Here is a 27,163-nt window from a genome sequence, read left to right on the forward strand (position 1 = left end):
GTTTTATTTGTAGATGTCTTTAGCATGATTTAAGTGTTGCATTGCATTTCAGCTAAAACTTTGGGAATGTGTCTGCAATATTTAAGATGCATTGTTTTAACATGGGAACTGCATTGTTACTTATTTTTTAGCATTTGCTGAAAGTTAATGCATTATAAACCAGTTACATACCTATTTGCAAATTATCCATAGTGCACAGTGTTCTGCACAGTTGACGTGACTTTTCTGTCATTTTGTTTAAACAAAAGTGTTCTACTGCTTACTTGTACAGTTTTAAATTAATCACAGGTCTCAATATATGTACTGATATAATAAGGAGCTCAGATCATTCCAATATATGAACATGGAGTTTTCTGTGTTCATTTTGTAAGTGATTCATTACCACTTCAAGGATTTAAAACATGGATGAAAAAGGAAGAAATAATATATGCATTGATTATTTACAAATACGAGGATGTTCCACAAAGCAGGATATCTCAGCTCAGCTTAATTATGACTTCTAGCTTAAGTTAACACAAAAACTGCATGGATTAATCATGAGGTTGCTCCAGCGTCTCTGAAACAGCCACCTTCCTGTGATTTTTCACACGCTGTATTACGTGGATTTTACAGAAAATAATGCAACAAATCAAACACATCCAGTCAGCAGCCGCTCTCTGGTAAAAGCATCTTGTTAACGGGAAAGGTCAGAGCACAACGGCTGGACTCGTTAAAGCTCAGGAAGACCACAAGTGCAATAACAGCTCAGTACAACAGTAGTGCACAGAATAGCTTCTCTGAACACACAGCGCATATAGCCTTGAAGTAATTCTGAAGACAAAAGTGGGATATACCAAATAAAGTGAACAATGGGTGTACTTGATAACAAATAAAATATTTTGTGCAGTAAATATACATCTATGCATAATTTATATGTAGAGAAGGAAAAAGCATAGCAGCTCATTTGAATAATAGTGAGCCAGTTAGCAAGCCACACTGGCATTTGTGTAATGGGTATATGTACCTAAACGAGTCCCACACAAACCCAGGTAAATATTTATGAATGGACCAAAACAGAGCGCTGTCTGTTACCTATCCACCCTGTGTATTTGACACACACAGTACAGACCAATGAGTTTCTGCCAATGCAAACATCCATCCCATATTTAGCCAGCTGTCTGGGCCATTTTTGGGCCATTTTTGATCAACATGAAGCACTGGCTGGTATTCCAGCAGTATCTGCAGAGAGCAGTGACTGAAAAATGGTGGGTTCTGCTCTTGCAGTCGTCCTGGTCATCAGTGGCGCCTTGCTCCAGCCTGGAGGTGGGCTGCCGTCTCGGACCAGAAGGGCAGCTCCGGCCGGACAGAGAGGTAAACGGCTCCCACTGGCAGCTCGGGATTTCAGTGCTGCCAGAATTAATGAAGCACAGTCTTGCCTAGTTGCTGGTTTCCCCCATGCTAATTTGCTGCTTTGTCCGGTCGAATTTCCAATTGAGATGCAGCAGCGGATGAAGATGATGTCAATTAAGTCTCAAATCAGCAAGTTGTGGCAGGAGGTGAACTCCCTGGAGGAGATGCAGGCACTCCAGACGGGTGAGTTGGGGATGGAGGGACATTATTCTTGAATGGTCTCAGGGCATATCGCAGGCGGAATCTATACAGGTCGTTATTCACTTATAACCGCGATCGGTTCCGACTGACCGGTTGTAAGTGTATATCATGTGTATAATATACTGTATAATGAAATTATATTATCTTTAAGTCATATTGTTTGGTGTTTTTTTAATCACCATTTTCTCACTACTGCTAGCATTGCCGGCAGTTTTTGTGGAAACTGTTACGCACTCTGGGCAAAACTCACGCCGCCAGACGCGACGCAGTGGCGGCCACATATTTTCGGTCCCGGAACAGTAGTGAAGTCGGTCAGTCTTACGTCGCATAGGTCGTAAGCCGACGACGACCTGTATTAGAAAGCAAGAAGCCCAGTGTAGAGATGTCAATCACATGATTATTAGGGGGCAGAATCAGTATTTATTAATTGTTTTAACCTGCTGTGCTTGGGGATCTAGATGCAATTTCAGAAAAACTGGCTTACTGTGCCAGTTCATGTACTGCATTTACACAAAGAAATCTCCATTCGGACAAATATAGGGTTAAGCCTAATAAGGGTAGAGTGATCTGCACTAAAGACTATTCACCATCTGTATCCACGCGCTGCCACCAGAGGTCAGCAGCAGGTTCGGCGTCACTGCAGGGACTCTCCCAGACAATGGAGAAACAAACACAAAACACACATTTTAAGCTCTGGATTGATAAAGCATATGAGGCATGTATTCCTGAATCCTCATAGTAGCATTTTTAGTGCTGAGACTGAAATATGTGAAGCAAAGATTTTCAATGTACCATAATGGAACCTTTTTAAATTACTTGCACAACATCTGGTGTATCATTATAGATATTAACAAACACCCTATGGGGTGGCATGATGGCTCAGTGGGTAGCATAGTTGGCTCACATGACTTTGTGTGTGCAGAGTTCTGCATGCATCACATGGGTTTCCCACTGGAATCCGAAGACATGCAATTAGGATGATTAGGATGTTTACATTTAGCATAATTAGGATGTCTACATTTTCCCTGATGTGTTTGTACCTTGTGATGGACTGGCATCACATCCAGAGTAGATGCTTGAATTGTCCAGGACTAGTGGCTCGAAGATGGATGGATAAAGTCACTGTGCACCATTTTGCACAAGAAGTACTGGAAGTTAACAAGCCAGGATCCAAATAAGAAAATGTTTCTATGGGGGGAGAGAAATGTGGTTTATGAAATCACACAGTGGGTTTCTCTGTTGATCGCTGCTTTCTGAATGGTCTTATATATTACGCTGGAAACAGACTCACAAACACATTACCACAGTAAAAAGGCTCTGCTTGTTTAAACTCCAGATGAATGTTTGAGGAGATATTAAAAGTCTCACTGAAGATTTGTTAGGTGTTTTTATTTAGAACTTTATTAGTAATAATTAAATATTATCTCAAACTTCATACTCAAAAGATTAAATTTTAGACAAAACAAGAACCGCCTGCAATAATCTGTGTATTTATCTTATTATATTTTTCGTATCTAACTCTGGGATTGATATTTTTATACTGTATCACTGGCATCCGAAAAGAAGCAAAAAAAGAAAGATTTTCCCCCAAATAGCGACATATTGATGTGTTTTTATGAAGTCACCAGAAGAGAGCAAACACACAAAGGCTTGGCCGTCTAACTCTTTTCAGTTTGCCTCCGAGGCACCAAAGCTCACAGGAAATGTTACTTGGTCATCAAGCAGCCCAAACACTACCATGAGGCCAACTAGGAATGCATCGCACAAGGGGGGACACTGGCAATTCCCCGGGACAAACACGAGAACAACAAGCTGTGGGACTATGCCAAGCGGACCTCGCCGGGGACCAAGGATTTCTGGATTGGTGTGACTGACATTGTGAGAGAGGGTTATTATGTAGATGTCAACAATGCACCGGTCAGTTATTTCAACTGGGACCGCTCCAGGAAGGAACCCACTGGAGGAAAACGGGAGAGCTGTGTGACACTCTCTCTGGCCTCGCAGGGAAAGTGGCATGACGAGGTATGCTGGAGCCTGAAGAAGTACATATGTGAATACCTCATCCCTTAGCTGCTGCTAATCAAACAGATGAAAAAATACAAAAACACTTTGAGGGGCTTTTCTACAGCTCAGCTGAAGGTATTCTGTATGCTGTACTTGTAACAATTAAGCAAATGAATATAAGGTTAAAGAAATAAAAATATACACATATCACATTTAATTCTTTTACTTAAAAAAATGATTTCTTAAATTTAACCAATCAATAATCATCGCTTTTTGTTCAATGTTTGGAGAGAGGAGAATGGAAACTTGTTACAGGTATGTGAAAAATGTACAGTATGTCCTTTGTAACCTACCATTGCCACTTCTAATCTATCACTTAAAAATGTAAAGATGTGCAATTGTTTCTGAACCTTTTCTTTTCCTACTGAGGAAATTAAACTTCAATATCTCCCTGGCAACAAGTTGTCTATCGTTTTTGTTTTGCATTCCTGTTCTGTAAAATATTAAGCAACTGCAAACTGTTTTTGTTGCAGGATCACACAACATTAACTGACCAGAAACTGTGACTGCGACAAATCACAAACCTCTTGCTCAGCATAAAGTATAACATTTATTAATAATAATAATAATAGATAGATAGATAGATAGATAGATAGATACTTTATTGATCCCCGTGGGGAAATTGTTTTTACGCCTCCCTCAACTTGTTCTTTGTACAGTAAGTTGTCCGCGAAGGGCAGCCACCTGTTGGGGCGCCCAGGGAGCTGGGGGTTAGGGTTGATAGACGATCTCATAGATTAGTATCCTTACAGATAAGCGGAGAAGTAAAAAAAAAATATAACATTATCTCTGATGCATTTACTAATCACTGTACAACCGACAACAAGATCACTCCACTTGTAATTCGGAAATCGACTCAAAAATATTTTTAAAAGCCCAAGATTTAAAATATGTTCCTCCCCGACCAATGACAATTTTGACCATCACTTCTGTTGATAATAAACTAGTGAATAAAATAAGAACTGAATATACCGGCCTCGCGTAGACGTATACACCTATGTCATTAGAGTATGATTTGCCTACACACACACGCGTAGCATGTGGAGGAAATGACGCATGGGTCAGCCGGAAGTCTCGCGAAACTGAGAAACAACCACCCCCCCCAACACCCCCCCCCCATTGATTGCTGTCTGTGCTTAGCTAGCTAGCTGGCTAGGTGGTACAGCTAACAGAAAAGAAAGTGTTTACGGTCACTTTGGTAACAACTTTCCCCCGTGTGCTTTATCTTCATATTTTCTTTTTTGGCTTGAGAAAAACAAAAACAATGTTTGACTGCGCTGCCTTAAAGCTCTCCCGCTGACAGCCGAGCTCGGGTAGATGTTCGTTTAAAGTGTCGTACCAATGGAAATGGTGCCTAGCGAAGAGAACCAGCTTGTACCCAAAGAGGTGAGACCGGGCTTTTGGCACCGACGGGCCCCGATCCTTCCCCCTCAGCCAGCGGAATAAACGAAGTAAACCACGATTGTTGTGTTTAAGGATAGCGGCATTGTTTTAGGAAGAAAATCGAATAATAGTGGATTGCGAGCCTGTCATTGCTAATAGCTATCGTTAGCCTCACGAAACATTGAATAACTTAGCAGAAGTGCTAGAAAGCCAAGTTATTATTAAGGGGAGAAATCACTCCGGTGCTTGGCTTATTCAGAAACATGTGAGCTGCGTTGTTCTGCAGACTCCAGTTTTGTGTTTGGAATCGCAAAGTACAGTTCAGCAGACGTTGAACTGCGAAGTACCCTGTCAACATTTTCGGAGGGGGAGTGAGAAGGCGATGGGGTAGCTAGCCAGCTATCCGGCTAACTGCTACTGCGGCCTTCAGTGGATCGCGGTGACAGATTGGCGCTGAGGGGCCTGTTTGCGTCCTGACGGTGGATGATGCATCTAATGAGCTTTTAAATATCCACCAAACCACCCGAGTAACTTGTCAGAATAACAAGTTAAAATAAGCAAGTGTCACTTAAGAAACAGCATTTTCCTACAAAAGCCAAGTAACATGTATAATTAATCAATAAGTATATTCTCGATAATATTTTCATGATTCGTTATAACAAGCCTTATGTAGCAAATATAATTAAAATCACTATATAAATGAAATGGACTTAATTGTAACAGTTGGTTTAAAATATGATTCTGATTATCTGCGTATTATCTCGTTTTCTTTCTAGACATATTGACTTAATGATTATATATCAATATATAATCCAATTTTGGAATTAAATGTTCAATAAAATATATTCTGCTAGCTGGTCTTTACATTTCAAATGTAACTGAAAATTTGTTTTTTAAAAACAATAGTAGGAATTTTTGACAACTGATTTTATCCCATAATTTAATCTTTAGTGAAACACTCTATAATAAGGTAGCTATCTAAAATGTACAAATTCATAGTCCCTAAGATGTGATCTTGGAACCCCTCACATTTGATCAACCGTAAAGACTCTGAATATATTATAATAAGCCATCTAGTTTTTTTCTCATATAATGTAACATGTAGTCTAATTTAAAAAGGTTTTTTCTGGAGTATAATGCTTTGTATAATACTGGCTGGTGTGGGAGTCACATGTTTGTTGAAAGAAAGTGGTTTAGTGAACATATCCTCTGCTGCTAGTCATGAAGTTGAAAAGGTAAGCCAGTGTGTCTTGGCACAGAACAAAGATGTTGGCAGCCAAAGGACTAGTGAGATAATTGCTTTATTTGCTTGTTACAGTAATTTTCATAAGTGAGTTTTGTTGGCTAACATTTTCTTGGGTGTGTTTGTGCTGGTGTCTGTTCCAGCCAGCTTTGTAATTTTGATTTTGATTGTTTTTTTCCAAATTAAATGTCACTATTAGAATGTACAAGTGGCGGACATTCTTAGGAAGACAGTACAAGTTTGTCTATGTTGATATATAAACATTTTTTTAATTTGGTTTTACCCCTAATGGTTGCAAATTGAGACCAGATTTTTTTGCACTGAATCAATGAGTCAAATTATGAAAAATAACAAATTGTTGTCTCCATTGTTAGCAAAATTTAATAAATAAGTAAACTTATTCGCATTCTTTTTATCATTGCAAATGCCATGAAAGCAAAACCAACGCACAATTAATTGCAGGTCCATAGTACTAGTATTTTTAAGGGTCATGTGCTCATAATATGTTCAGGCCCAAATATAATTCTTTTACATATCCTGGTACTGGACATTTGTTTGTGTGTGTGTGTATAATTTTTTCCAGAGGCCTTAATTATTTGTGAGATATTTTGGTATAGTGTTTTATTGGAAATATTAATAATGAAAATACATTAAGATCATTTTCTGTTTATATAGGTTCTCCAGTAAGCTGTGCTTCGTAAATTACATCATGAATCTCCTAGTGACTATTTCAGTCAATCAGATATATTGTTGATTAGATTTGCTATTTACCCAAGTTCTGGTGAACACTTTAAATCTTTTGCTTTTAAGTGTTTTGTAACCGTTTGGCCATGCCATAATTAGTAAAAACAGTACTTGGTAATAGCAGCCATTCTGCAGACCAGGATCAGGACTGGGAAACTACACTAATTTAAATGTATTCCAACGCAAGGTATTATTAATGCAGTCTCTAGTGGCCACAGACTATGCTGATTTTACGCTCAGCCTCAGCTCTTAATCACGTCGTTTGTTATTTGAACAGTAAGTCACTTCACTTGGATTGTTAAGTGTTAATATGGTGCTAATTAATTGTTTTTTAAAATCTGCAGAGCCTTGTGTTTGCTGTTAATCTTGTGTCCTGATTACTACTTAGCATATTCGTGGTGCCAAGCCTGGAAAATATATCAAAAATACTTTAATTTAGAAATTCATCTGGGTGGCACAGGGCTTCAGCGAGTGGTATACACTTTCATATTGGCAGGGTTATAATTCATCTGTTTGTGTGGTTCTGTGTTCTCATTATATCCACAAGGCTGTTCCTTGTGTAGACTTCTAGTGTTTAACACACAGGCTTGTGACCTGTCAAACATTTAAACAGTCCCCCCCCATAAAGTGTAAAATGTGACTCTTTTTTTTTGAGCTTTAGCACTGTATTAATATTCCTTGCGATGTCTGTTGTACTTGTATTGGTTCAGTACTGGGTAACAAACATACTGTATAGTATATTTTTGAAGTAAGCCACTCGAGTTGCTTAAATTCTGCTAGCATAATTACATTTGGTGCTTTTGCAGAAATAATGCTCTTTTAGCAGCAGTGGTGGTGGTTGTGTTGCTTTAAGTGTAAACTGCTAAAGACTTTCGTTTTTTTAGTCAGTCAGTGACCTGAAGCAATCAAAGTAGATATTTATTTTAAAGCAAATTATTGGTTGCTTTCCATTCTATGTAAAATGTTGAATTACAGCAGATATACAGTAGCAAACATTGCATAATAGCACGCGTTATCTTCTCAAGTGCCATAGCATTATTAATCGTTAATGGTCTATTAGACTGTTACACCCAGTGCAACATTAAAATGACTGATTAATTGCTTAAACACTTAAGGAAAATACCAATTAGACAATCTTATGACTTAGGGTAAAGACTGAAAATAGGCTTCAACCACATGTTTTGAAGATGTTGAACATTTTAATCTACTAGAATCCAGAGAGTTTTAAAAAGCGAATCATATTTTAAGAAGTACACTTCACTTTAAACATGAAAAAAATGTGCCCATTACATGTATGAAGTTCCATTCATTAATCTTGCAGGTAAACATTCTCAAGGAACGTTTGGAGTAGGGCTGCAACTAATGATTATTTTGATAATCGATTAATCTGTCGATTACTTTTTCGATTAATCAGGGGGGGGGTGAATGAAGACTTTGCATTAAGTAATCTGAATAATTGCATAAAATAATCCAAAAACTCCACAACGTCACATAATACATCAGTGTCTCTCCGACCTAATTTCAGCAAATTATCGTCAAATTCTGGCAGAATTAAAACAAGACACTGTTGTGTCCGCCTCCAGCATTTTTTAAACGTTTTTTTCAGTTCTCCCAGAATTCATCACGTAAGCTACTCAAGGCACGCCATTGGTTCTCGTCACCTTTTTCTTTTATGGCGGTTGGCATTCAGCTTAATGGTACTTTACTGCCACCGTGGCTTTGGTTAGCTTACTGCTCCCAAATTAGGAGGTAGCCACTGTACTTATGTGTATAATAACGTAGACCCAACTAATCGATTATTAAATTAGTTGGCAACTATTTTAATAATCGATTTTTAATTGATTAAATCGATTAGTTGTTGCAACCCTAGTTTGGAGTAAATGGGGCTTTAGGTTTGCATGTCGCTAATTTGGCAGCATGTTCCGCAGGTACACGCAGGAACAAATACAAGGAAAACGAGCTTCAGCTGTTACTGTTTAGTACTGGAGTGTTGGAAAGGCTAATGGCAGTAGATTGGTTGTACGCTGAGGGGGATCTGTCACTTCCACAAAACAAAACGACTTCCTGTTTCGTTTGCCAGATACTTGTAATAGTCACATGGCTGCAGTGATGGTCCCTATGAAGATGATTGGTTAGTGTATCCCATGCTTGCAGTTGCTGTGCTGAGCCCATTACATCTGATCACCGTAGTGCCTGGGGCTTTTGTGGCCTGAGCTCTCATGACATTTTGAAATGCCATTTCTGTTTGTTTACAAGATATCAGTCAATGCTGAAGATGGAGAAATAATACTGAATCAGTTTTGTACAGGAAACATCATTTGAAGATGTACATGTTGTCTTTCTGCGAGCTGTGGGAATATTACATCAATGGGATATTTTTGATCGTTTAAATTGAAAATAATTGGCTGTTTCAAAGTAGTATTGTGGTTTTTCAACTTCATCCCTCCAGAACATCTTAAACATTGTCTAAGACCTATTTCTGTTAAGGCTGCATACATTTTTCTACTATGAAAAGTTTGTTATTATTGGCTCACTGCTGGGGTTCATTGTAACACTGTGGATGGTTTAAAGGGTAAGGCAAATATGAAAGGCAGCCATCTTCTTGCTGTAAATTTCCCTGGTATTTTCTCTGATTGGTGGTGTGTGTGTGTTCCGTATAGTTGACAACATATTCACCCAGTGGATTCTTAATGCCTTAAAGATTGATCATTTAACAGTATATTTATGTGATTTATGTGAATGCCCATATTTTCATTTAAATCTCCATTAGATATGCTCATGTAATCAGAAGATGTGGACCTGAAAAGCTGCCACAAGTTTAAGTCCTGTGTTTATGAAATGTGGTCCGTATTTAGTGCCATTTTCTCGGTGATCTCCATTGCATCACCTGTATTTACAGTTTCTCATTCCATCCAGTTTTGAACTTCACCTCTCCTGCTGGATCAAGGTTTGAACTTGCTTGTTATATCAGAAGCGTGAATAATTCATCAATAAGGACAAAAGCTCTGGAGCTTATTGTTCCTTTACCCTTGGTGCATTTTTTTTGCCTTGTTTGCATCTTGCTTTTGTATGCCCTGCGCCAGTTCCACTTGTTCGACAGCATTCACAGAGTCCTTCAGGCTCTCAGAAGCACATTCCTCCCAGGTGCCTTGCTATGATAATGTATTTGTGAGTTTTTTTCCAGTTTTGCAGTTCTCAGATTTTTGTTAATCTCACCATCAGCATTTAGGCATATGTTTCTCTTGTATTCTTTTTAGTGAGTGATTGAGTAATATTATTTTTGCTAAATATTCAGCAGAATGGATACAGTTGTAAAAGAGTGACTGAATGTGATAGGCCTGCTTGAGTCGACTGATGGGAATGGAAACTGTGGTCATGTTTTTGTTTTAACAGTTTTATCTTAGAAATAAGCTGGCGAGAGGCAGAAACATTATTTTGAATGTACGTCACCATGACCTTTGCAGTACACAATTACTTATAAATGACTGGGCCATTGTAATCCCCTTTGAAGCCATACTGCGGTTGGCTTTCTGCTATTTTAAATTGAGATCTTGGTTTTTTTGTCGGGTTAGTCTCAAATCCGCAATAACAAAGGCAGTGAATTAGGCCAGATACACTGGTTTTCAAAGTTGCCGTTATATTTAGTTTTATTATATTATAGTTATATTGTAATTTTTTAATGTCTTTTTATAAAGTTTTTTTTTTTAAATATTTGCACTGTGTGTAAAGTTTGCTCTGTGTTAAGTAGGAAAAAAAGGTGTTTCTGGCAAAACTTGGCTATGAAGTTGATGTTAATTTTTCATCTGTAGTGTTCAGGTTGCTGGTTTTCAAACAACCTGAGCTCTTAATTAGGCTTGACTGATTTATTAATTTGTGTTGCATAATTCAAATCATGTAACAGAATTTTAAATACTTGATTTAAATTCTAATCCCATTGAACTGATTTGTGCTAGTAGAATGCAGTCTCTTTGATCATTTTAGAAATTCTAGCAAAACAATAGTTTTAATTAATTCATCCATTAAGGGCTATAAGTGTGTAAGTGATTAAAAATGCATGAAATGAATAATGTTATTAATTTTCAGAGGCATAGCTAAAGATATTTAGATTTTCACCATTAGTTCCTAACATCAATTTGGTATAACACAATTGAGTCTTAAAGTAAATAATTTTCATTTAATATCACTGAAGTCTGAAAAATCTTTAAGATATTCATTTACTCATCGTCTCACTCAACCCTGATTAAGAGCTGTATTGGACTGCATCAGTAATCCCGTATATAAAGAGTGCTGTGAGGACCCCAGTAGTTTGGAAACACTGAAATTGACCTTAACAATTTTCCCCCCTTTTCTGTCTTTTTTAAATAATTTTTTGTATTCTAAGACAATTTATATTCCTGTCATTTTGGTTTTGATTCGTTTTGCCAAAGATTAGGGACAGAGTAGGTGTGCGTTTCTTTTCTAAGCAGGAAGTGATTTTGGATTGGCTGTCTCACAGTAGGTGTTTGCAAGTTCAGCTAATACAGTCAAACAAGGAAGTAGAGAAGTGGTTTCGTTTTCTCACTCGAAGCTGAAGGGGAATAGAGTAACAAAGATACTAAAGTTTTTACTTTATATCTGTCATTTTTCTGAATTCAGTCAAGGTTTAGTGTTCTTTTAAGTGAGCAGAATTTATTTCTGTGTGACCAGGCCAATGACTTTGTCGGCTAAAGATTGTCGTACTTTGGCTGCTCATGGTCAACACTCACCTTGAGTGATTGAATGCAGGTTGACGCGGATGTCTAAATGTTCAAACATTTTAAATGCTTCTCAAATTGGATGTCAAGTTTGAAAGGCTGGAAGCCTTTCCATGCTGTGCCTTCAGGACAGGTATCGTACCCTGATTTTACCTCTGTGATGCTGTGTGATTCAGCAAAGGGTGTAGTGGCATGAACGGGATGCTGGCGTTTAGGTGGAAACTTTGTTTTTTCTGTCTGCTAATTGATGCCGGTGTGGACGGCCAATTTTTCAGTGCCCTGAATTTGATGTGCTGCTCAAGTAAAATGCTTTGTAAGATGTGTTAAGTTGCGAGTTGTAAGCGAGTTAAAGCCTGGTTTTGCCGTTGGCTCAGCATGCAGTTTGATTAACGCTATTTTCTGTGAGTGTGGCAGGCTGAATTCTAGGTCCTGTGAGCCGCAGGTTGGAAGAGGGACACCTGTAACTGAGACTCTCCTCACTTGTCAGCGTTAGCATGAAGCTTTATTACCTGTGGTAAAAATACCTCTAATCTCATAATACACTCTGATGTATTAATGTCATTTCTTTGGGTTGCTTGTCGTTTTGAGTCAGACTTGGTTTTATTTCCTGGTTTTGGCAGCTAAGCCTGAACAACTGTAACTTCTGCGTTGTGATGTGAAGGGCGTGTTTATAAAATGGCCTGTTGAATACAGAAGTAAACTTTATGAAACAAAGTTACTAGAGCCTCACAGGGCTTCCTTCCTTCAAAAGCATCAAAGGAAACAGGTGGTTTCTATTTGTAGAGCTTCTCTGTGATGGATGACATTTAGCTGTGTGGTTTTTTATGTTTTAATCCCTTTGTGTGTCACAGGGTATGTTTTGGAGTTGTCGACAGACTATTTTAGAGGAGATGAAGAAGAAATTCTCTCAGGTAGCTCCCAGTTGGGAGCTGTGTGTGTGTGTGTGTGTGTGTGTACACACTGCTGTGATGGCATGCTGCAGTCCACTGGGATGCTGTGATTTGTTGGCGTATCACTTTCTAACCCATCAGTCCCAAAATACCCGCTTTTCCTGCTGGCATCAGCTCGACCTGAGCTGAGTATGAATTCTTGTTTAGGGTGGACAGCAGCGATCAGGCTATTTTATTAACTGACCACTGTTAAATGCTTGGCTGTCTTTATCCTTAGTAATGGGTTGATCATCATTTCCTGCATGAACTTTCCAATTATTCAGCCCTGCTAATGAAAGTATTTTAAAGAAAAAAACGGGATTGTCAAATGTATAACCTAAAAGCTTCATTTCAAGAGTAGAATCTGGTGTTATGATTTGTGTTGTATGCAGATTAAGGGACATTGGCCAGAATGTCATTTGCATTGTTTGTTTTGTTTTTTTTTTTAGCAAGCTTGTGTTGCACATGAACTGGACAATTACTGCTGTGTATGTTATAAAATATCAGACTTTTAGCACCAAGAAGCAAAGTTTAATAAGCTAATTTGAACCAGCGACATAACTGTCTTGATCTTGGCTGCCTCTCAGGTGAAAGGTGATGTCCAGACATCATTGTAACACCATTGGGAAATTAGTATGAAACTCATGTACTCAGAGCTCATCTGTATGGTTAATTGGGTAGATGGTGTGATGCTTCTGAACCAGGAAGTAAACATGTAATTGACAGGTCAGAACCTTTACTTCTGAAAGTGTCAGACTCGTGCAGATGGCTGGGTGATTTTTTTTTCATCTTCTGCTAACGTCAGTAAGAGAGGAATGAAGCAGGTTTTTCAGGCAAAACAGTCAACGTGGAATAGACTGCAGTTGCTTTTCTCTATCCTTAACAAGCATGCAGGTTACAGTGGTGTTGGCTTTGGAGTGGTCTTCTGCAGTGTCATACAGTGCTGTTGGTTTTGGAGTGGTCTTCTGCAGTGTCATACAGTGCTGTTGGCTTTGGAGTGGTCTTCTGCAGTGTCATACAGTGCTGTTGGTTTTGGAGTGGTCTTCTGCAGTGTCACAGCCGTGTCACAGCTTGTGTCCACGCACTCCCAAGCTTAGCTTTTTAAGCTGCTGCTTTCAACAGATTAATTCATCAAGGTCACCTATGAATTCTGAATCACATGAGCTTTATGCTCTACTTTCCAGTGTATTGTTTTCCTTCTGTGACACGCATGGTTGAGTTACTGATTTTCTTAATGTATGCTTTGAACTTAATAAGCTTGGCTCATCAGTAATGTGTTGCTGATGATTTAATCTTATGCTGCGGTCGCGCTCATGCATGGTGGCCGCGTGGGACTGCAGTCGGAGCGCACGTGGTCTGACCCAGAAAACCTGCACACGTCTGCCACCCATCCGGCGGGGAGTCAGTGGCTTCTTTCTTCTCTCCGTCCCGCAGATAGAGAATGCAGCGGAGGAGCCCAGAGTCCTGTGCATCATCCAGGACACCACCAATGCTAAGACGGTCAATGAGCGGCTGACCCTCAACCTGCCAGCTTCCACCTCCGTCAACAAGCTGTTTGAGGATGTGGCCCAGAAGGCGGGATATGTGAGCGGCACCTTTGACCTGGCATGGGGCAACACCGTGGACATGGTGAGACCCCCCCCCCCCCCCCCGACAAGGGTCTTATGAGGGAGCCCTTTGACTGGTATTGAAAAATCATCCATAATGACTATTGAAGTTGGACATGGGGCTTATCTGTTAATCTAAGGTGAACTTACAAAATGGTTGGCTGTTGATCAGCTTGATTTTCAGCATTTGTTTACATATACACAAACGCTGAGATATTTTTAGGTGTGTTTTCAGAATCTGGCTTCTCTGACTGTACTCAGAATACAGCAACCTTTCGTTTAAGTTAATATTTTATTCCTTTAATTTAGCTTTTAATTAGATGGCTATAGACTCATATGACTGCATTTAATAATAAAAAAAATCTAACATTTTATATATATGCACATATGTATAATTTGATATTATATGTGTGTCTGTGTGTGACTGTTAGGCTGCTTTAACCTGTTGCCTCCCTTGCAAGGCGGTGCTGGACCACAGCAGTGAGATGCCTCTGAGTGACTCGGGCTTTGAATCTGGCAAAAAGAACTTCCTCCAGCTGACAGACAAGGATGGCGAGCAACCGCAGTTGGCATCGGTTAGTCGTCAGACCACAAATGTCACTGCAGCACTTTATCAATCTATACTAACCTTCAGTTTTTAAACTTGCGCCCTCCGTCTTCGGCTTATTCTCTGGGCAGGTGTACGATCTCCGTAACGTTCGCTTTTTGTCGAGCACTAAAGCTCCCTTTTAAGCCTCCCTGTGTGTGATTATGGCACCAGTGCCAAACTCACGCTGGTTGCTACATCTCCAGACCGCGGTTTCAATTTGCTGTGCTACTTGGTTGTGCCTGAGGGCTGTCGTGCGATGAGTCACCTGGCATGGCTCCAGCGGCACGCGCCGGCCAGCTTGGCTGAATGGTGCACCAGCACCTTGCTGGCTTCACTGCTGCTTTTGCTGAACAATGTTCCGCTCCTCTGTCGGCGTCGCCCTTCCTGTTGTGCTCGCGTGACTTGAACTTTGATCATGACTGTAGGAGATGCCCTGTCTTCTTCCTGGGGCATTTGGGGACACATGGCTGACAGCCAAATATGAGCTCCCCACCCACCCCTAAACCTTTTTTTTTTTATTTTTAAAAGATGGTTGCTTATGGGCTTCACCTTCGCCGATGGTCTGGCATAGTCTGAGTGACTCTTTCGTGTTTGTGTACAGGATGAGTCGGGCACGGCGGACAGCAGTGGCTTGGACGACAGCTCTCAGGATCGCTTCATTGGGCCACTGCCCCGGGACGGTATGGTGGGCTGCAGCAGCGACTACAGCAGCCTAAACTACTCCTACGCTTCCATCCTCAACAAGTCCGAGACGGGTAGGGCTGCCTGCCTGGCCGCCTGCTGTCAGTGCCCCCTTTTGGTGGCTTCCTAAGTTGCAGCTGCAATCAGGTCAAAACTCATTCATTGTTTTCTGCCCATAAAGGTTATGTAGGCTTGGTGAACCAGGCCATGACTTGTTACCTAAACAGCCTTCTGCAGACCTTGTTCATGACCCCGGAGTTCAGAAATGCACTCTACAAGTGAGTGGGCTGCCTGCATCTGCTCTGTGCTCGATGGTACCAGAGAGGCCGGTTCCAACTTCACTGTCCCACTTGTGTGAGTAGCTGGGAGTTCGAGGAGGGAGAGGAGGATCCCATCACCAGCATCCCCTATCAGCTCCAGAGGCTCTTCGTCCTACTGCAGACCAGCAAGAAGCGTGCCATCGAGACCACGGACGTGACGCGGAGTTTCGGCTGGGACAGCAGCGAGGGTGAGCACCGTGTTGCCGTACCCACAAGCCGACATACTCAACGGTTGGGTTGCTATGAGAGGGAATCGTTGATTAGCTGTGATTTAATAAGTTCTCCATACCACTTGCCTTGTCTTGTGCAACTTGTCTGTAATTTTATGCGGAAACACTCCCAGAATTCTGCAGGCTTAGGAATAAACCTCATGGATGGGTTAAGATGCAATAAGCATTTTGCCGGACCATCTGCATTTCACAAGTTGTGCCTTTTTCCTCTCAGCTTGGCAGCAGCACGACGTGCAGGAGCTCTGCAGAGTCATGTTTGACGCTCTAGAGCAGAAGTGGAAGCAGACAGAACAGGTCTGTGAATGAGACACTCCTTGTCTCCCTCCTCCTCCCTTTCTGGTTAGCAGCAGGGCGAGTTGATGACTTACTTCCCTCTGAGTGGCTGTAGATAAGTTAACGATGAATGGTATTTTAAATGTAGCTCTGTTTGTTTAGTATTGTGATTGGCTTAGCTGGGTCTATTGACCTCTTATTTACCTTGTATGGTTACGCTGACTGATGTAATATCTCGTGTGTATTTTCATTGCTGAATTGCTTCCTCAATCATGCGGGGAGTGAAGGATAGAAGCGCAGGATTTAAATGACAATTCGGGCCCCTCTGTGACCTTTCAGGCTGACCTTATTAACCAGCTGTACCAGGGCAAGCTGAAGGACTATGTTCGCTGTCTGGAGTGTGGGAATGAGAGTTGGAGGATCGACACCTACCTGGACATCCCTCTGGTCATCCGGCCCTACGGCGCCAGCCAGGCCTTCGGGAGTGTGGTACGTCTCCCCCCTTGTCCCACTAGTCCTGTAAACCCTGCCAACGTAGCTGGCAGGACCAAGAAGGGTGATAACCTGATGTATGCAGTCTAGAGCCTAGGTTGAGCAACTGAAAGGTCGCTGAGTAACAGATTTGAAAATTGCATTCTTACAATAATAAAACACATCCATGCTTAGAATCAGAAAACTTTTATTATCTGACAGGAAATTGCTTAATTGCTATCTATATTGCCAACATAAACTGTCCCGTCTTGCATTGCTCTTCGCCAATGCGACTGCACGGTGTTGCAAGGTTGAGTGTCTGTTACCTGAGTCGATAGTATTTTATTTATTCTCATCTGTGTGGTGCCTGGCTCTACAACAGGAAGAGGCTCTCCAGGCCTTCATCCAACCAGAGACCCTGGATGGACCCAACCAGTACTTCTGTGAGCGCTGCAAGAAAAAATGTGATGCCCGAAAGGTGAGTGTGATCTTGGATGGTCACTATGGGTCCAGCAATATGGTGTGAATTCTGGATGATGTCTTACAAAAAAATACCACAAGAAACATTTCTGCGGATGAGCAGTGTGTGCTTTTGATTTCGAGAAGTTGGTTATATTCCATCAAAGACCCCCTGACTCCCAACCGCACCCACCCCCCACTAAGTGATCATCTTGACTTTGAAGGCTACTGAGTCATTTCTTGGTTGTACTAGAAGGGAGAATGACCCTTTTCAGCCTGATGCTATCCTGATTGGCTGTGTGTGCCTTGCGGGTTAGTGACTGTGATAGGAAGATGTGTATATATGTCTCAAAGGAGAGCATGATGGGATATGTGAAAACCTCCCTGTGTACCTGTACTCATACTTGTACAACGTCATTTCCATTTCATGGCCATGCGTGTCCTCGCTGCGCCCATCTCATGTGCTGTCTGTGCCTTCCCCTCCAGGGCCTGCGTTTCCTGCACTTTCCCTACCTACTGACGCTTCAGCTGAAGCGTTTCGACTTTGACTACACCACCATGCATCGCATAAAGCTCAACGATCGCATGACGTTTCCGGAGGAGCTGGACATGAGCCCCTTCATCGACGTAGAAGATGAGGCACGAGAGCGTTATCTACTTTTTTCTTATCAGCAGTCTGATAAGAGACTTACCCCATCTTACTTTAGGACTTTACCCAATATAAGGTTTACTATCGGGTGTAAAGACACCATAATGTTCTCACTCCAGCTCATCTTCCTTTTTTGGTCGCTTCTGCCCTTTTGGTTTATCACTAACAGACAAGTGCCCCATGATTGTGGCTTTAAGGAAATGCGTTGGCTTGTTCTAGGAATTCGGATTTAATTTCTTGGCATTGTGCTGTGCTATTGTTGCATATAACGTGGTGTTTAAATATTAAAGCACCAACGGAGTTAAGTTTACTGCTACTGTTACTTTCTGATGTAATCAAATTCTAAAATTTACTAAAAAAAAAAATAAGATCCAGTGAAGTAGCTTAGACCTTAATAATGTTTACTTTTATGTAACCATAATACTTGTTTCTCTGGCACTATCAAACCTAACCCCTCTTCTTATCTGTCATCTTCCGTCTCTTAAACACCCAAAGAAGTCTCCTCAGACTGAGAGCTGTACTGACAGTGGGGCGGAGAATGAGGGCAGTTGCCACAGCGACCAGATGAGTAATGATTTCTCCACGGACGATGGTGTGGATGAGGGCATCTGCCTGGACAACGCCAACAGCGCAGAGAGGGTACTCAAGCCAAAGGTATCTTTGTCACTGTCCTGACTTTAAACTTTGAAAATGAAACTACCCATCAACAAAAAATATGTAATCCGTTCTTTGACGTTCTCCTTCAGTGTATTAACAGAAGTATTTGTACATTGTATAATCCTGTTAATCCAGTCCTGTTAATCAGTTTAATATAATTTGTCTGAGTTCCGTCACACGCTAAGGCCTCGTTTGCTTTTGCAGAGCTCACTGATCTTCGAGCTGTTCTCCGTCATGGTTCACTCGGGCAGTGCTGCCGGTGGGCATTATTACGCCTGCATCAAGTCCTTCAGCGACGGCCTGTGGTACAGCTTCAACGACCAGCACGTCAGCAAGGTAGCCCACAGAGTCTGGCCGGATTCATCTGCGGGAGGGAGGGCGCAAGTGAGGGAGGGAGGGCGGGAGGGAGGTGTTTTCAGCCGGTCCCTGATGGCGAGGCGTCTTGCTGCCCCTGTCATTCCACAGATCACACAGGAAGACATCAGGAAGACTTACGGTGGGTCCTCAGGGAACAGAGGTTACTACACCAGTGCCTTTGCCAGGTAAGTGGGCAAGTGCAAAGTCCTGTGATCTGCATCACGTCTTTCCCATAAGTCTTAAAGTCAATCCACTAAGGGCTGTGTATATATATCATACAGTCATATTCCAAAAATACTCCACTCAATCAACCCAGTACTGCAGTATTTGTATTTATGGTTTCCATAGCCTGTGATATTGGATAAGTACCATATTTAATAGAATAATTCCAAAAAATTCTTAAAGCAAAACAATTCAAATTGTATTTTGGGAGACTGACAGCCCTGCTCTAGCCTCCAGCATGAAAGTTATGACAGACGCCTCTTACAAAACAGGAACAAACAACTGCCATGTTATGCAGCCGCATGTTTCAAATTCGTGTTTGTCCCATTTTCCTGCATTTGTTCCCTTCCTACAAGGGAGTCATTATCACGCCGTAAACAAAGCTGCATTGATGATCGTAACACTGCATGGTGATAGTTACCTTGTTTGGGGCATCGGGGTAGACGTGCCTGATCCAGTGATGGAAATTTTCAGTTGTTTAGGTAATGCTGCTGTATTATAATGTACTAATTGATTTATTTCAACAGTTCTACGAATGCATATATGCTCATCTACAGACTGAAGGATCCCACGAGGAATGCAAGTAAGACAGCTCAGAATCCTTTGTATGACCTCATCTTTGCACAGTAGATGTACTATATGAAAAAAATCACCTACAAATTTACAGTTTATCTTAATTTGGCGTGGATGTATTATGTATATGGCATTACAGCTAATGGTGCTATCGCTTTAGCTGAATGTAGACATGCAGCTCTGTTACTGGGCTCCAGTTATCTCCCCCTCATGTGTAATTCCAGAATATTTGGATGTGGAGAGCTTCCCTGACCACATAAAGCGCCTGGTGCAGAGGGAGAAGGAGGCAGAGGAGCACGAAAAGAGACAGAGGGAAATTGAACGTAACACCTGCAAGGTATTCTGACAGGTCCATACAGACACATAGCAGTGACAGCCAAGACCCTCGGTCTACTGATCAGTCCACGAATATGTGAAATGTGATGCGTATCTGTACGTCTGGCAGATCAAGCTGCTGTGCATGCACCCGGTGAAGATGATGATGATGGAGAACAAGCTGGAGGTGCACAAGGACAAGACTCTGAAAGAGGCTGTGGAGATTGCCTATAAGGTACAGGAAGATGTGCCAAGCATCTTTGGCCTGGTCGGTTTTAATAAGCGGATGGGAGACTAGATAGAATGCCTTTATACCTATTGTGCTTGAAAGGCTGAAAATAAAACTGCAGAGTTGTCTACTGTGAAGAATAATGCAGGTGTGCTGACTGACAGTCTTGGATTGACCCATCTTGCCTGTTTTGTGTAGTTGATGGATTTGGAAGGGGTCCTGCCTCTAGACTGCTGCAGATTGGTGAAGTATGACGAGTTTCACGAGTACCTGGAGCGCTCCTACGAGGGCGAGGAGGACACGCCCATGGGGCTGCTTCTGGGTGGGGTCAAATCCTCTTATATGTTTGACCTTCTGCTGGAGACTCGTCGGCCAGACCAGGTCTTCCAGACCTATAAGCCGGGAGGTGAGAACATTGATCTTCTCTGGGGACTTTTTGGTACACATGTCTTCCCTTGTCCCTACAGTGATTAGAGATTTCTGGCCCCTTCTGCTAACCTCAAATCTTCATAGGTCTCTGAGTTTACTTTGGGGAAATAATTCAGTTTGTCAGGTGCTCCTGTTGCAGATAGATTGAAAACCCTACTGATGAACTGCCAAATACCCAACCCTTTACTCTTTGACTGATCTCAGGAGGGAAGGACTTGTCTAGGGATGTAACTACTGCATTTGAAACTAGATTGCAACAGATGTTCAGATTTACATCACTGATTAATCACGGTGGTTCTTTGTAGAGGTGATGGTGAAGGTCCACGTGGTTGGGCTGAAGAGTGAGACCATCTCTCCACCCGTGAGCGTCCGGGCCTACCTAAACCAGACCGTCGCGGAGTTCAAGCAGCTCATTGCCCAGGTATGATGCAGAGCTTCCCTGCGATGGTGGCAGCACACAGAGAGCTGCATCCAAGGAATAATCAACCCCCAACCCCCAACCCCAACACCCTACTTACTGCTACTATATTAAAAAAATATATAAGCAGTGAAGAGGAATTTGTTTTATGACTGAACTGTTTTCTTGTGCAGGCGAGTGGCCTTTCTGTGGAAACGATGCGTGTTGTCCTGGAACGTTGCTACAATGACTTGCGGCTTCTCTACGTTCCCAACAAGACACTGAAAGCTGAGGGATTCTTCAGGAGTAATAAGGTCCCCATCTTTCCCCTCCTGTTGTTTCTCCTGTGTTGTTTGAGGCTATAATGAGAAGCTATTTGTTGTTCCTTACCAATGTGTTAAGGAGGAAGGCTAGAGAGAGGAGTATGTACTTTGAATATGTACTTTGAAGTTCCACTCTAGTGTTTGCTGTGTGACTTGTTTTTCCGTGTTTTGAAGGTGGTGTAAGCATGCTCTTAATTCTGCTCGTCTAGGTTTTTGTGGAAAGCTCCGATTCGCTGGATCACCAGATGTCATTCACCGACTCACTTTTGTGGAAACTCCTGGACCGGCATGGAAACACCATCCGCTTGTTTGTTTCGCTGCCGGAGCAGTCACCAGGCTCGCTGGCCAGTAGAACTTGTAGCCAAAAGGTGGGGGCTGAGTCCGAGGAGCCCTTGGAGGGGGCCAAAAGCAACACTAAGTCTGTGGAGGCCATACTGGAGGAGAGCACGGAGAAGCTGAAGAACCTGTCCCTCCAGCAGGAGCAGCAGCTGCAGGCCTCTAGCAACAGCGACAGCCAGAACGCCAGCGACGCCGAACACGTGGACTCCCTATCGCTGGAGGCGTCTTCCGCCTTTTCCATCTCCACCGCCGATAACCGGGAGCTGGAGAAGCGGATCCGAGCCGGCGGTGGCGGCGGCAGCGGCGGAGCCTCCGACCCAGAGAACCAGTTCCCATCGGAGGAGCGCTCAGACTCTGATGTGAACAACGACCGCAGCACCAGCTCGGTGGACAGCGACATCCTGAGCTCCAGTCACAGCAGCGACACGCTGTGCAACGCCGACAGCGGGCCCATCCCGCTGGCCAACGGCCTCATCAGCCATAGCATCACCAGCAGCCGGCGATCCAAGGCCCACGAGGCCAAGAAGGAGACCTGGGACACAGCCGAGGAGGACTCGGGCACCGACAGCGAGTACGACGAGAGCGGCAAGAGCAAGGGCGAAGCCCACTACATGTACTTTCGGGCCGAACCCTACTCACGGGAGGATGGGTCTGGGGACGGCCACAGCAAATGTGCGTTGAGTCTGCTTGGTAGTTTTCACAGTCGTTAGCAACGTTAGGGGCTTTTGGAGTTGCTTTGAGGAGACAGAAATGCATGATAATGTGATTATTTTTATATCATCCCCTTTGTGTGTGTTTTATTGGTTGCGGGAACTTGCTTATAGTTTCAGCTGTAAATTGTGTAGCTCATTGGGTGGCACCGTTGCTTCATATATGCAGCGTTTGGGGCTCAGATCCCTCCCAAGCTCTGTGAGTGAGTGAGTCTGTGAGTGTGTGTTTTCTCCCTGTGTTGTGATGTGGTTTCCTCCCACAGTCCAAAGACATGCAGTCTGTTGAATTTGTTTCTCCCATTGTGCATGTGTCTGTGCGTACTTGTCCCGTGATAGATTGACATACTGTCTAAGGCAGGGGTGGCCAATCTTATCCGCAAAGGGCCGGTGTGTATGCGGGTTTTTTGCTGCAACTCCCAAATTAGATTACTAATTAGAGGACTGATTGGCTGAAGAGTCCTCACACCTGGGTTTGAACAACTGACCTACAAGTTATCCCAAAAACCCGCATACACACCGGCCCTTTGCGGATAAGATTGGCCACCCCTGGTCTAAAGCAGGTGTGCCCCTGCATTATGCCCTATTCTGCCTGGTTATAGGCTCTAGGCCCACTGTGACTGTGGACTGGATAAGTTAAGATGAATGATAATATAGCTGCAGATCAGATATATATGAGAGCGGAACAGGCCAAGCAGTCATCTGCTTAAGAACCTGCTTTGTGCCTTTCTGACCTTGCTCACGGTTTCCGAAGAGAACATGTTTCTTGTAGTGTGTTGTATTTTAAATCGGTGTTTCTCAACCCGGGTTTTGAGGACCTCAATACAGTCCGTGTTTTTTGCTCAGGAGCTGGAACAGAGCAAAAATATGGAGACTCTGGGTGTCCCCAAGGGCCAGATTGAGAAACACCGATTTAAATTACATAACTTGGAAATATTTCTGAAGTGTAACTGTATGGTGAAATTAAAGAGTGTGAACCTGGTTTTTCAGGTTTGCTGGTCTACGTGGATAAGAGAATAACACTAGCTGCTTTCAAACAAAAACTCGAGCCCTTTGTAGGGGTCCTGTCCTCCCAGTTCAAGGTCTTCCGGGTCTATGCCAACAACCAGGAGTTCGAGAGCGTGCGGCTGAACGAGACGCTCTCCTCCTTCTCTGACGACAACAAGGTAAAGTCTCTTGTTGAGGTCAAACAACCGTAAGCCTTCTTCGTTAGATTTACTGAATCTTTTTCACAAGGGCCATAAGGGTATGAGTAAAGGGAGGGGTATTTTCAATGCCAGATTTATCTCTAAGTGTTTTTTTTTTAATATCTAAACAGATAACAATTCGATTAGGAAGAGCGTTGAAAAAAGGCGAGTACAGAGTCAAGGTGTACCAACTACTGGTGAATGATCCAGAGGTAATTACATTTTGTGTAGATCTTTGGCCTTGTGTAAAGTACATTTCTAGTGCAGTGTGTTTAGCAGTGAGCACTGTCTATTCTTCCCAAGCCCTGTAAGTTCCTGCTGGATGCCGTGTTTGCCAAGGGCATGACTGTGAGGCAGTCAAAAGAGGAGCTGTTGCCTCTGCTGAGAGAGCAGTGTAAGCTGACCCTCAGCATCGACAGGTCAGTGCCACTGTGGGAGGATGCGGAAGTGCCCGTATAGGGGGTGGTTGCATGTGTGCATTTCTGTAGCAAAATATCAGTGAGTCACGGAGCTTGGATTTAGTATTGGATGCACCTGAAAATCAGTCGATGATTCATGAGTAAAACATTACCAGGTTTTTCTGTCCTCAGGTTTCGGCTAAGGAAGAAGACTTGGAAGAACCCTGGGACTGTATTTCTGGACTACCATGTTTATGAGGAAGATATTAATATTTCCAGTAACTGGGAGGTCTTCCTAGAAATTTTAAATGGTACATATTCAGAAGTTGCCCCTATAGAGAATAAAAAACTGCTTTGTTGTCAATCCGTCATTTGCCACAGGTGTAATACTGGTTATTATAGCATCCTCGATGGGGGGGGCTCCCTGATTGCCCCCCTCACTGTCTTGCGTTTCTATAGAGCCAGAGAAGATGAAGTCCATGTCCCAGCTGGCGGTGCTGACCCGCCGGTGGAGTCCTGCCCGCATGAAGCTGGAGCCTTTCCAGGAGGTGGTGCTGGAGAGCTGCAGCGTGGATGAGCTCAAGGAGAAGGTGGGTAGACCTTCCTGAAGTCCTGGACTCCTCCGTGGAAATGTGCCTTAGAAGATGCAAAGCGTTATTTACTCTGTGTCAAATGTGCCGTTTGAAATCTTTTTCAGCTCAGTCAGTTGAGCGGAATTGCAGTTGAAAATTTAGAATTTGCTAAGGTATGTCACCGTTGCCCTTTAATTTTTTAGATTTTATGTTAGCTTGGCTTTGTATTAAATGTGTAGCACCTACATACCTTTATTTCCTCTGCAGGGTAGAGGAACGTTTCCTTGTGACATCTCAGTTTTGGAGGTCCATCAGGATTTGGATTGGAATCCCAAGGTTTCCACGCTCAACGTCTGGCCCCTCTATATCAGCGACGACGGGGCCGTAGTTTTTTACAGGTAGAAACTCTTCAGCTTTATTTTTGACGCCGTTTATTGGACAGGATGATGTCGCTGTGATACTTTTCCCCATGTAAATATGGCAGTTTTGGGGGCACCTATAAAAAGACAATTGGTTTTTGCAATCAAACCAGGTATTTTAACTAATATTCCTTTTATTAAACTCATGCAATCATCATGTAATCCAACAAGGAACTTTTGTTAAATTTCCAAAGCTCACTAAATCCACAGAAATCTTCTTAAACATATCCCATGGCCTGAGTGAGCTATGGAAATGTGCTCTACAGTTACATTTTTACACACTGAACTTGGCTTGACGTGAATATCAGCGGTACTTGTATTGATGCTCATAAAATCCCTGGACTCATTTCTTTTGTATCCGTTGTATCCAGTGCAGTTGATATTGCCAAGATCGGCTCGATTTACTGCTTCTTACTCCAGCCATGAGCTGCCAACATGCTGACAGGAAGCTATGAATCTCACGACCTCGTGCCGCCCACAGGGACAAGACAGAGGAGCCCATGGAGCTGTCAGAGGAGGAGCGCAACGAGCTGATGAAGAAGGAGAGCAGCCGGCTGCTGAAGACTGGTCAGCGCGTCAGCTACTCGCCCCGCAAAGAGAAAGCGCTGAAGATCTACCTTGACGGTGGCCCCAGCAAGGACCCGGGCCAGGACTGAGCGCCCGGCTCGCCCATGGGCTTAGCTGGGTCCCCCCACCGCTGTGAAGCCCCACCACGGCAGGGATGGAAACGTCACCAGCGCTATGCGGCTGACCCACCCTTCACACTGAGGTTTAGAGTGGCTCAGTATACTATTGTGCACTATAGTGTAATATACTGTAAAGTTTAAAGGGAAGTGCAAAAGCTATTCAATAAAATGAAAAAAAAAAATAAAATAAAAAAAATCGAAAACCATAGACAAATCAATTGAGCGTTACCGAGATGGGTGCGTGCGTTGAACAGTCGGGAAGAGCGTGGCAGTGTCTGTCTCGTGCTGCTTTTCCCCGTATTACGTCAGAGCCTTCCTTTCCCACACGGCACATATACCTCTAAGATGCTCCAAGTTCCCTATATAGCAACCAGGCAAAACGCCCCCAACATCCAAGGCTTATGGGAGATTGCTGAGCATCAATATCAAACCATTCTGAGTTGTTCTCTCATTGACTCCATCCGCATGTCTTCATTCTAGTAAAAACGTGTGGTGTTGGTCTTCGGGTTTTTTACCTTCGTGTTAAAATCCCCCTCCTGATTCGAGAGTCACGGCTTTGTCTGACAGCATTTTAACTTGTCCACTTTATTGGCGGTGCCCTGGCCAGCCGCCCTGAGGTGTATTACCCTACTTCCACTGCAGACACACGGAAGTCAATTATGACACTGCACTATGACTACACCCATAAACACCTGCTTTTTAAATAAAAAAAAGATAATTCTGGTAGCTTTTGTTTTAATTTGGCAGTACTGGTACACATTAGTTGTCATACTACCAAGGCTTAAAAAAAAAAAAGCAAAAAAAAAAATCTTGTTTGTAAATTATTTTGCTTCAGACTTAATGAGCATTAGGTCTTGTGAGTTGGCACTTTTTTTGAACTATTTAACCTTATGTTAATTTAGTGTTTACTGTCTCTACCCCCGCCCCCTCTGTGTAAGACCTGGCGTGTGTCCGATGAGTTGAAGCTGCATCTTATTTGGATAGTTTGTGAGCTTCCGTGGGGAGTTCCCCCGCCTTTGCGGGATGTGCGCGAGGGGGGGGTGGTGTGTCGCGCTGCTGAATCACGCGGAGACCTGCGTTGGAATGGCGGGCATGAACTGGGGGCCCTACATCCGCCGCAGGCTGTTCACCATAGAAAATGCCAATACAAAATTTTATTTTGCAGTTAAAATCTTGTGTGAACATAGCTAATGATTTTAGAACTAATTAAAATGCTTTTTTTCATAAATGCGGTATTCTGTCATAAATTATATCCTTTCAATACTGACTCCAGAAAAGTATCATTGTCCTTAGTCTTTCAGAAAACATTTCATTGGTTTATTTTTTTTCTTTTAATCAGGAAATTTAAAGGGGTTTCTCCTTGAAATGGTAATTATCCTGTTTTACCA

The 27,163-nt window shown here is 42.7% G+C and overlaps 2 protein-coding genes across 5 annotated transcripts; both read left to right on the forward strand.

The window, feature by feature from the left end:
* Positions 1-1,194: 1,194 nt before the first annotated feature.
* Positions 1,195-3,767, forward strand: clec3a (C-type lectin domain family 3, member A). The gene is given in 4 exon segments (XM_072718254.1): positions 1,195-1,350; positions 1,485-1,495; positions 1,497-1,572; positions 3,263-3,767. Coding segments are annotated over 4 exon segments (594 nt in total). The 5' UTR covers positions 1,195-1,241; the 3' UTR covers positions 3,661-3,767.
* A 996-nt stretch (positions 3,768-4,763) lies between these two features.
* Positions 4,764-27,003, forward strand: usp47 (ubiquitin specific peptidase 47). Of its 4 annotated transcripts, none has more exons than XM_023790793.2 (29): positions 4,764-5,040; positions 12,609-12,668; positions 14,121-14,315; positions 14,755-14,868; positions 15,484-15,637; positions 15,745-15,841; positions 15,926-16,071; positions 16,328-16,407; positions 16,726-16,875; positions 17,240-17,335; positions 17,803-17,955; positions 18,461-18,619; positions 18,827-18,958; positions 19,088-19,164; positions 19,729-19,784; positions 19,999-20,111; positions 20,220-20,324; positions 20,517-20,724; positions 21,053-21,168; positions 21,339-21,458; positions 21,677-22,478; positions 23,504-23,679; positions 23,832-23,912; positions 24,004-24,119; positions 24,291-24,409; positions 24,558-24,688; positions 24,796-24,843; positions 24,938-25,068; positions 25,571-27,003. In XM_023790793.2, the coding sequence occupies exons 1-29, from the start codon at positions 4,996-4,998 to the stop codon at positions 25,743-25,745; spliced, it is 4,155 nt and encodes a 1,384-aa protein (XP_023646561.1). In that variant the 5' UTR covers positions 4,764-4,995; the 3' UTR covers positions 25,746-27,003. The 4 variants fall into 4 exon arrangements, with proteins under 4 accessions (XP_023646561.1, XP_072574356.1, XP_023646563.1 ...); XM_072718255.1 differs by having other exon boundaries at positions 18,464-18,619; XM_023790795.2 differs by lacking the exon at positions 12,609-12,668.
* Positions 27,004-27,163: the final 160 nt, after the last annotated feature.

The sequence above is a fragment of the Paramormyrops kingsleyae genome, chromosome 11, assembly GCF_048594095.1.
Source record: "Paramormyrops kingsleyae isolate MSU_618 chromosome 11, PKINGS_0.4, whole genome shotgun sequence".
NCBI lineage: Eukaryota > Metazoa > Chordata > Actinopteri > Osteoglossiformes > Mormyridae > Paramormyrops > Paramormyrops kingsleyae.

What these genes read in the sequence shown, in the direction of transcription:
- usp47 (XM_023790793.2), top strand. Translation starts at nt 4,996, where the DNA reads ATGGAAATGGTGCCTAGCGAAGAGAACCAGCTTGTACCCAAAGAG. An exon ending in AAAAATGTGATGCCCGAAAG is followed by an intron (nt 17,336 to 17,802) that starts GTGAGTGTGATC and finishes CTTCCCCTCCAG; the next exon opens with GGCCTGCGTTTCCTGCACTT. An exon ending in CCAGACCTATAAGCCGGGAG is followed by an intron (nt 20,725 to 21,052) that starts GTGAGAACATTG and finishes GGTTCTTTGTAG; the next exon opens with AGGTGATGGTGAAGGTCCAC.